Source organism: Pezoporus wallicus, unplaced genomic scaffold (genome assembly GCF_028554395.1).
Source record: "Pezoporus wallicus isolate ANWC-B61680 ecotype Strahan unplaced genomic scaffold, APGP_CSIRO_Pwel_v1 contig_593, whole genome shotgun sequence".
NCBI lineage: Eukaryota > Metazoa > Chordata > Aves > Psittaciformes > Psittacidae > Pezoporus > Pezoporus wallicus.
The window spans coordinates 7337582-7347958 of record NW_026642342.1 but is presented as its reverse complement, the minus strand read 5'-3'; the positions used below and the strand labels follow the sequence as shown (position 1 = coordinate 7347958).

At 36.5% G+C, this 10377-nt stretch overlaps 1 protein-coding gene across 2 annotated transcripts in view; it reads left to right on the top strand.

The window, feature by feature from the left end:
• The first annotated feature begins 1079 nt into the window (after positions 1-1079).
• The window catches only part of BCAR3 (BCAR3 adaptor protein, NSP family member), a 97954-nt gene continuing 88656 nt past the window's right edge, over positions 1080-10377 (top strand). Inside the window, exon 1 of one of the 2 annotated variants that reach the window (XM_057429309.1) lies at positions 1080-1099. Coding sequence is in view for 1 of the 2 variants with exons in the window: in XM_057429311.1 (XP_057285294.1) it covers positions 8017-8047 (31 nt within the window). In the remaining variant the exon portion in view is untranslated. Of the gene's footprint in view, positions 1100-7917; positions 8048-10377 lie in introns of those variants that run through there. The other variant, XM_057429311.1, reaches the window with a different exon arrangement.

Genomic DNA, 10377 nt, shown 5'->3' with positions numbered 1-10377 from the left:
TAGGTACCAGTCATTTCTGCAGGAAAGCAAAACAATCAGAGAGATTTGGGTAGACTTTTACATCCAGGCTCAGTGACATTTCAAATCAGAGTTTGTTACAAGCGGCTTTTATTCAAGATCTTTTTTACAAAATCATCACTCGCTTTTTTTTTAGCGTTGTGAGAATGTATGCTATTATGTGTGAAGTATGTATAAAAGTGGGAATACGGCTTATTAATTTACCTTCAAACACTATTCATGGCTAGTTTGGAAGGGAAATTGGCAGGTTTTGTATTTGGTATTAGTTCTCTAGAGGCCTTATGGGTTAGAGGGATTACTTTAGAATTCTTGGAAGATGTCAGAGTACAGTGGAAGGGCCAGGTGAACAAAAGAAGTGGTGAAGGAGAAACTAAGACCTGGGATATGGAGAGCAATTTTGATGGTGCTAATATTTTATTTACAACTGCAAGCTATCTGCATCTTAGCTTTAATGTACTTACATAAATGATAAAATCATTACTTTTCAATTTATAGATTTTAACATTCCAGACGTCATACCTCTCTTCCTTGGGGTTATACCTAAAAGCAATCTAGTGATCTATTTTGTACCAGGAGATACTGGTTCATTATGGATTTGAGCATTGTAAAATACCATTTATTGGAGCTCATGCTGTAAAGAAAAAGGATAGTGCTGACAATTTTATGTCCTTCCAGATGTGGAGTTCTGTGGAATCAAACATGTCTCAAATGAGAGTTCAGCACATGGGGAGATCCTGTCCATGGAAAGGTCATCTGATGTTTTAGCCTTTTGAGCTCTTACAGGGTGTTTTAAAACCAATTCTAGTTCTCATATCTATTGTCAAGCAGATAGTTGGTTCACTTGAGAACTGTTTGCTGCACTTTTAAAGACAAGGACACACAGGTGGTGTAATAGCTAGTACTGAGTGGGAGCTGCCTGCAGGCTCCTCTGTTACAGCCAGCTGGATGAGTTTATCCTGAAGCCAAGGGGAATGTGCTGCACAGCACAGGTCTGACAACCAAGCTGTACATGCAGCACAAAACTGGCCTGTGCCTGCTATGCAGATCACTAACCCCTCAATACAGTGATCTTCTGATCAGGGTGAGTACACCTACGGCTAAAGAAAAAAGTCACTTTGATAAATTTCTGGAAAGTGATGCAATTGCACATCTAGGTTTTGAGTGTATCAATGTTTTCAGGGCAGATATACAACCCAGGTGAGTGGGGAATGATCCTAACCGAAACTCCTAAGTGGCTCCCATAATCAAATAATACATAATAGAATATAGTGTGATGCCTGAAGTAGATAAATTGACCTCTTCCTATTAATTTGTTGAGCTCTGGATTGTTGGAGGCTGTTTTGAGGTTGTGCATAGTTTCACACTTATGTAAGCATGTCAGTTTTGTTATTGTTTGTTGGTTGGTTTTGGGGAGAGTGGTTGGGTTTGTGGTTTTTGGTGATTTGTATTTTTTTCTTTTTTTTTTTTTGCATTTTTCTTCCAATTATAAGTAACCTTTTTTGAATCAGTCTTTTGTAAGAAATATTTTTTAAGAAATATCCTGTGAAACTCTGAGTCATGAGCAGGAACTTCTGTATTTCATAATGGCATATTGGCAAGTAGTTGGCAAGTTTTTCACTTAGTAGAAAAAAAATTATAATAGTTAAAAAAAAAGGTGTGAAAAAATTCACTCCACACAGTAAACAGCTGTGACTTAGGGGGGAAGAAACTTGCTGCTCAGTTATGTTCCCTGTGATTCAGCTGCTGTCTCCTAGGCAAGTCTGACTGCTGATTGGGCACAGGAATTCTCAAGGTGTGTCTTTTGCCAAGAAGCTTCTGCATTTTAAGAGCACATAGTAGACCATGATAACCTCCTTCTCTGGTAAGAGCTGTTGTATGTATATTTATTTGTCAGTACCGTCTTTCTTGTTATGCACAGTACTCGCTGGTTAATAAATTAGGTGCGCTCACAGATGTTTCTGAACCGAACATTTGTGGGTTTAAAATTTAGAAAGATCTTAATCTTGGATCTTAATTGTGGCAGTTATTCCTCAATAGACTAATAATGGGATTTAAAATTCAGAATTAAAAAGAATGTGATTATATAATAGGGGTAATCTCAAATCCACAGAGAGTAAGATTAAAATATTCTTTGTAATAATGTAATATTTTGAGATAAAATTATTTATAACAAGATTTTACATGGTCTGCATTTTTCACAAAAATTGTATGTGTTTTCTGTTCGCAAGTTAAGTAATGCAGGGAATCTTCTCATGCTGTATAATTTTCAGGGCTATTTTATGTTTTTCAGGCATTAGAATCCGTTTGGGTTTTTTTGGTCACTCACTCAATTTTAATTATTTAGAAAATAAACTTAATCCTATTTTAACATATGTTTTCAGATGCCTTTGAAGAAATAAGGGATAATCTTGAGGGGAAAATACAGGAATATGTAGAATAGGTTTTTCATTTGTAATTGATAGTTATAAGTTAACTTTACTATCAAGTGAAAAGATGCAGTGATTTCTTTGAGAGAGAAAAAGAGGGATTGAAAAGATTTGAAACATGCTAAGTGGACAAGTTTGCATGTAGATGTCTGTGATCTAATACCTTTGGAGTATAGTAGAAAAGGCCTAGGAAAACAGTAGTGGTAATACCCAGTTGGTGTAATGTCTGCTTTCCCACTTCTACAGCAGGAGTGCTTAGAGCTCATTTCACATGACTGTACTTGTTTCTGCTCTTGGAAAAATGTTGCAGTCATGGCACAAGCATCAGCTTCTTTGTGAGTGATGATAGAGTGAGCCATACTAAAAGGAGGTTTTCATTCTAATGTTGCAGTAGTAATCTTATTTTTAGCAAAGATATAACTGAAAACAAAGAACCTTTTAATGGTAAATAACTCATTTTAAGCAAAGAGGAGTAAATCTTTGGGAAACTGTGTAAAAAATATAAGGATTTTCTTAGATATTCAGACGGACCTCTTGCAATACATTTGCATGCATTGAGTTCTAGTGCTTCTGCATATTTCTTATTCTTGGAGCACCAATTTTGTGCTTTTGAATACTGAGTCCTGTTCTTTGTGTGTACATCAGGAGCATCTCCACAATTAGTAATATTATAAGAAAGATGGGGAGAGACTTCTTAGCAGGACCTGTTGCTATAGGACATGGGATGATGGTCTTAAATTAGAAGAGGGGAGATGCAGGCTGTATGTGAGAAAGAAATTCTTTACAATGAGGGTGTTAAAATCCTGGCACAGGCTGCCTAGAGGAGTGGTGGATGAACCATCTCTGGAGACGTTCGGGGCCAGGCTGGATGTGATTCTGAGCAGCCTGATATAATTGAAGATATCCCTGCTTATTGCAGGGGGTTTGGACTAGATGAACCTTCCAACCCAAAATGTTCTATGCGTCTGTGATTCTATGGATTGGATTTTTTTCTCAGAATTTTAACTCTCTGCACCAGTCAACACTAGAGGGTGCCGAAATGCAATGTAATATTCACAGATTCTTAGTAAAATATTTACACACATAATATATCTTTTCTAAATGTTGGTGTTTTTCTATCTCTCATCCTTGTCTTGTTTGTATGTTCACCACCATGATATTGTCATACTGGAATGCCCCTGATTCAAGTTTTCCTTATGATGACAGCAACACATTCCTCTTACCAGCGGCTGGCACTGTCATAAGGAAGCTTTTCAAGTATGCAGATAAACTTTGCTTAGCTACAGCAGCAATTAATGTCACGTCTTTGTTTTGCTTGTCTTGGTTTCAGTTTTATGTGCAGGGGTCAGAGGCTGTGATTTATATTTCTGTATGCCGTTCTCTCAGCAAAGGAGGAAGTTAGTAAGAACTTTGAAATATATTCATCATTCTTAGGTAAGACCTCATGGTGCAATTAATTTTATAATTCTCTTATGTGATGTTTTTGCCTGGGCTTAGCAGTCCTGTGTTCCTCTCTTGAAGTTTATTTCCTCAAAGTCTTGCAGCTAGTGTGCTTCAACACAAGGGGAACCAAAATGCTGGTACTAGTGATAGAGGAAGTTTTATGAGCTTAGAAATTTACTTCAAGAAATGAGATGCTGTGCCTTTGTTCCTTGGATGGTAAAAATTACAAGATACATACGAATTACATGTTTTTAGGTTGTTTTTACTTTCAAATGATAAAGAATGCCATACCTCATAGTCCCTACTGCTTGAGAACTGTATTTCTACAATTGGTTTTAGCTCATCAACCAGCCAGGGAAAGATACATGTATGTGGCTAAAGGACACTTTCAGACAATATTTGTCAAACTTGAGTCGAGGAAAATCCTTCAGCAGTTTGCAGTCATTATGATGGTGAGCCAGATCAGTGAATGTCCTCTGTGTGTGCAAGCATTTGATCAAGTGCTCATAAAAATGCAAATGCCTTTTTGTGCCTTCCCCTTTGGTCACACTCAGTAATAAACTGAGTTCAACAGCTAAGTCTAACGTTCTTGAAAGCAACCATTAATTTCATGCCCGTAATACTTTTTTTCGTGCCCCAGCAGCTGATTGGAGTCATCAGTGCCAATGTTTAGAGACTCATCTGTTTGATTTGTTGCACTGAAGATACGTATCTAAGTGCATTATTGGTTTCTGCAGTAAATTACATCTCTAAATTGTGCAAGGATTGCATAATCCTTTGCAGTGGATTATATGATTGGAATGATAATTAGATGCGAGACTAAGAACTCTCTGTCATATAAAAGGATTTCTGGAAAGAAGGAAAATAATCTAGTCACTGTTGGAGTCTTTTCTGTATGTTTTTAATGAAAGGCCTGTCACTATCTGTTGGAGTAGTGTCATCAGATTAGTGCTGCTTTCTTAACTGTGTCTAATCTCATTTGATTCAAGCATCATGGAATAAAACAGAAAATAAATGTATCTTAGGTTTGTTTTGAAATAAAGGTGGGGGTATCAAATCAGTAAACATCAGTTCATGTTTAACTGACAGGGATTTTCTGAAGCTGTTAAGCAGTATCTGAACTAACAAATTGGATGTAGGTTTATTAATTCATAGGGAAGTAACTTTTTTCCAGTGGAAACTGGAAACTTTAAATCTGACTCTGTTTTCCTTTATACAGATACTTTCTTGTTTAATTTAACAGAAATGAAAAAAAAAAGTTTGTCTATATATTTTCAGTAGCTCCTTCAGTAATGTGAAGAATTTCTTTTTTAGTTGCCTTTCCACCAAGCTATGGAATCAAAGAGATTAATATTTGCCTTCATCTTTGGATCATTTGCAAGAAATAAATGAGCCTAAACAACTCAGAAATTCCTTTGCATATCAATATATCAAATGCAAATCAAGTGAACTTTGCACTGTTAGAACAGTGACCTTCCACCAGACTCTGAGTCAGGAATTTCTGTTTCCAAGGCCACTAATTCTTGCTGAGCATTTTTCTGGCATAATGTATGGATCTTTTGTGGTGTGTTGTTTGGTGGAGAATGAATGAAGGCCCCCTGGCTCATTTATCCTACTGTCTGGCTTGGGATTTGAACTATGATATCAGAGAAGAAAGTCCAGTGCTCTCACTTTAAATTCTAATCCCTTCATCATTAGGCTTGCTATAGCAGTTCCCTGTTGCATGAATATTTTTTCAGCTATAGAACCTAGCAGTAGTTTTGGAGAGTTCAGTACAAGTTGACTGGTTTTGAACAATAGCTAACAGTTACTGAATTCCATATGGTTGTGCTTTTGAAGTTCTCCATCGTCATCAACATTTTCTATCTTAGATTGAGGACAAAGCTGTTTTTAATAAATGCCTTTCATTTCCTCCATACACTGTCCTCCTTTTTTCAGTTTGGTTGGTCTCTTTTTGTACTGTTCTCTCAGACACTAAATGAGGGCTCTTATATGCTATTGTAACACTAATATAAAAGGTATTGCAGACTGAAAAGCACTGTGAGTTGTCTTGGGGCTTTTTGGGGGCATTGGGTGTTTGTAAGTTGGTTTTGGTTTTTAAAAAAGGACTCTCTTTTTATGCAGGCAGATACCATTTTAGAAGAAAAATAGAACTGTTTTGATTTCTAAATCAAGAAAATAGGGATTTCCTTTGAATAGATCATGGCTTTTTTGTTCACTGCATAAGACATTGAAAACAGTTTCTAAATAATTATTATTCAGAAGCTTTCCTTTAAAAATTATAAATTGAATTTATAATTAGATCAAAGAGTGGATTATTTCAGTATGACCACTGAAATTGTCCACAGGTTCTCGTTTAAATTGTATAGTTATGTTATAAGTAACTGACATGTAGGTAAAGTTCATTTTGCAGATCCAGAAATATGGGTGGACACCTAATCTGCCACACATTTTGTTAATGGAACAAACTCTATGCCAAATATTCCTTAGTGAGAATACATGAGACATTATTTGTTGTAGAGAATGATCTTTTGTGCAATTATCTTTAACTGGATTATGTCGTAGAATTGCCTTATATTTATTAACTTCCTATTAGGTCTGGATAGCTTTCTAAGAAAATAATATACCCTGTTGTAATGGAATGCACTTTTTATACAAAGTTTTTGGGAGAACAGAATGAATTATTTTCAGGTTTTTTTCTTGACTTAATTATCGAAGAAATAGAAAGGCTATGATCTGTATGGTATATAACCATATCAGTTGATTGTTATTAGGAACTTTAAAGAAAACCTATAATTACTTACCATAATGTTTTGGACCTTTTTCTTTTCATTGTCAATTTTCTGTTAATTTCATTTTTGGACCTTTTTCTTTTCATTTCTTTGCATTCTTTTCATTCGCAAAAATATTGCTCAGATTCTACTGAATGTATGAGCTGGTTGGGGCATTTCTATTCTTTATACCACTGAGGTAGTTGTCTCAATCTGAGAACAAGAGTTAAGGAGCATTCATGAAGTTGGCCAGCCATTAGAACTGAGAGCAGAAATTTGCCTTATAGCGTTAAGTATCTTATGGAAATACTTCTTTATATTGTAGCTTAATGTACTTGGGAGACTTCAGAATGGTCCTCTTGCAACTACACAGTACAATGATTACGGTATTACGAACTTGTGCACTACTTTGGTCAGATTTCTGGATGTTTTGGTTAATGTTAGTGTGACTTTTAAGGTTAACGTGTATGCTTGTGCTAATAAACTTAAGGTTTTACAATGCAGTTCTGTCAGTCTTGAAGCTTGCTTACCCTCTTGCTCCAGCAGAGAACAGTCCCTCCCCCACAGCGAGCCTAATCTAGGCTCCCTTCAAAAGCCTGTCTATTTAATAAGCCCCTCAGGACAGGACATGAGCTAGGTTCTGGTTTAGTTTCCTTTTGTGGAATACTACTGCAGATGTAGAAGTCTGTGTTACTTTTGCGTGCAGATTTACTATTGTATTGTAAACACGGAATGTCTTTGAAATAGGTGGAGTATAAATGAAGAAAAATATGTCAAAGGAGAGCTGCTGTTACTAATGTCTTCTTTTCTACTACAGTCTTCTACTACAGCTGTTTGTCTTCTTTTGCTCTTCTGATGAGAATACCTAAGGCTTCAGACAGATGCCAGAGGAAGAGTTTAAAGAGTTAAATTCAGAGTTTAAAAGCACTGAAGCACTTCTTTTAGTTTATACTTAATAAACCATAAAATTTCTGATGAGGAGCTTATCTGGTAGTTCCAAGATTACAGACCTAATGTATTCAAAGGCAAAGTAGACCTACAAGTGCTTCACCTGCAATGCATTGGGATTTAATGCAATCTAAGCCACACTTGTGTCACTCAGCTTTTCAGAATTAGTGCAAATCTGGGGCTTGGCTGATGCAATAACCTTTACTCTCAATCACAGCTGAGTCCTGTTAGTTAATCTGGAGAGCCAGAATTCTACTTGGTGGTGTCCTTTACTGCAGCAGCATGGTTTCTGCTGTTTCTGCATGCATGCTGTTATTGCAGCAGATTGCTATTCAATATGGTGAGGTAAGCCTGGAAAGCTTTCTGATGAAGAGGCTCAGCACACAGCACAGTGTCAATGGAAGCTTGTTATGAGGAATTCTGCAGTACAGAAATCAGCAGGTAAGGAGGAAGCTGAGTGGTAATGACTGAGAAATCAGCAGAATCTAGCCTTCATTTAATGGTGGTGCATGGCTTGAATGCAACCACACTGTATTGGGGAATGTGTGGGAAGTAGGAAGTAAACGGGAGGAGGCTGGGAAGAAATAAATCATTTGGGCTGTCTGCAGAAAGAACAATAAAACTGGTGTGTGGCCTTAAAGAATGGAGTTTGATACCACAAAATTAATCAAAAATACTTTGAACAAATTTGAATTGGCATTGCAAGTTTAGTCTGGATCAGGACTTTGTTATCTACCTGTGGTGATTTTTATCTGGCCCTAGGAATCCTGGCACTGCTATTCTGTATTTTCAGAGTGAAAGAAAGTTCTTTATTTATCAGACTTGCCTTCTGTTCACAAAAATACAACTGATAGCATTTTTGCAGGTTAACTTAGTTGATTCAAAGATTCCTGACTTGCCACTGTTTTCTCCAGCTGGAACCCAAGTATCTTCACATTTCAGCTGGCCAGCTTTTTGGGTCCAGAGTTGTAGTGTAAAAATACTCAATTTCTTTCTGCACATATGATCAGATTCTAGAATTTTGTAAGTAAAGGATCTGTAAGACTCTTAGAGGCAGATTGACTTACTAAGAAAGCTGATGAGATTATGACTCCTACTGCTGTTTGTGGTTGAACTCCTCATAGAGCAGCTTCTGGACTGTTGCAAATTTTAGCCCAAGTTTTAATGATAATCAGATATTTTTTTATTGCTGTCTCAATGCAGATTGCCTGGTCTCGTGAGTTGTTGCCCTAAATATCATGTAGGCAAGAACATTCAGTTTAGAAGAGGGAGAGAATATCAATCTAAAATTAAAATACTAATTTCAGTTAAAACTACATTTGTTCCAGCTTTGTGCCCTGTGCTGTATGGATCATCCTCACTGAATATAATAGTTTATTTTAATAAACCTGCTTATTTGGACTTGATGATCTTAAAGCCTTTTCCAACAAAAATGATTCCATGCAGGAGCTGGGGTTATTTAGTTTGAGAAGAGAAGGCTCTGTGAGGACATTATTGCTCCCTACAGTTACCTGAAAGGAGGTTGTAGTGAGGTGGGGGTTCATCTCTTCTCCCAAGTAACAAAGGATAAGACAAGAGAAAACAGCCTCAAGCTGCACCAGGGGAAGTTTAGACTGGATATTATGTACAGTTTCTTCCCCAAAGGCAGTGGTGGAGTCACCGTCCCTGGAGGTGTTCACAAACTGTGTAGATGAGGCCCTCAGTGACATGGTTTATTACTAGACTGGGAGGAAAAGTTGGACTTGATTATCTTAAAGGTCTTTTCCAACCTGGTTGATTCTGTGATTCTATGAATATTGATCATCTTCAGGAAATTCACTCTTTTTCTTTTCCTGTGAAATTATAAGTTGTTTAAAAAGAAACAAATCAGTGAGCCGTTTTACTTTTTGAGGGAATTGAATTTACAACCAAATTTTACGTTACACAAAGTTTATTACTTCTGTCATTTGTATTGTTATTGCTTGTTATTGTTGTATTGTTAATGTGGCTTTATGAAGGATATCTGGAGATAGCAGCTAATATGTTATGTTCTGCTGTTAATCCCGAAGCAGTTCTTATCATTTTATTACCTTTACTAGGTAACCAGACATCTTAAGCAGATTTTGCCAGTCATTTGCTTTAAAAATAATACCAGGAACTTTTCTAACAAAATATAATTTGCTATGATTTTAAAGGAAGATACATTTTTATTTCAGAGTAATTTAATTTACTGTAAAAAAAAAAACAAACAACTACAGAATAACCTTTAATGTTAAATGAAAGCACCATGGCCTAGCAGGAATGTAGTTCTCTTAGATCTTATCATTAAGTATATTTTGTCACTTTTGTTGGTTTTGTGAGATTCAGTACATAACTGGAACAGTTATAAGCTGAGTAGTCAACATGAAATGTTTTGTCTAATGTTTTTTCCTCTTTAAATAAATAGAAGTAGTTTACATTAGGGGTTGTGCTTGAAATTGTAAAAGAAAAGTCAACAAAAATGAGTGCAAAGACGGCTAGGGAAACATACCAGGTTGGCATTGCAGCTTGGGGTACCAGACTAATGGGGAGGAAGAGAGAAGGAAGGAAGGAAGAGGCAGTTCCTTTTGTTAACTACACAGTTTAGAAGGTTAGAGCAGCGAAGCAGTAAGTACACATGTATGTGAGAGCAAAGGCAGGTTGCAGAGCAGAGAGGTTCAAGCTGTTGCAGAAAAGGAGAAACCAAACTCAGAAAAATCGAGTTTTTTGTTCTGATCCATTTCAATGCAAAATTAGCTGGTGGTTTGCTCATT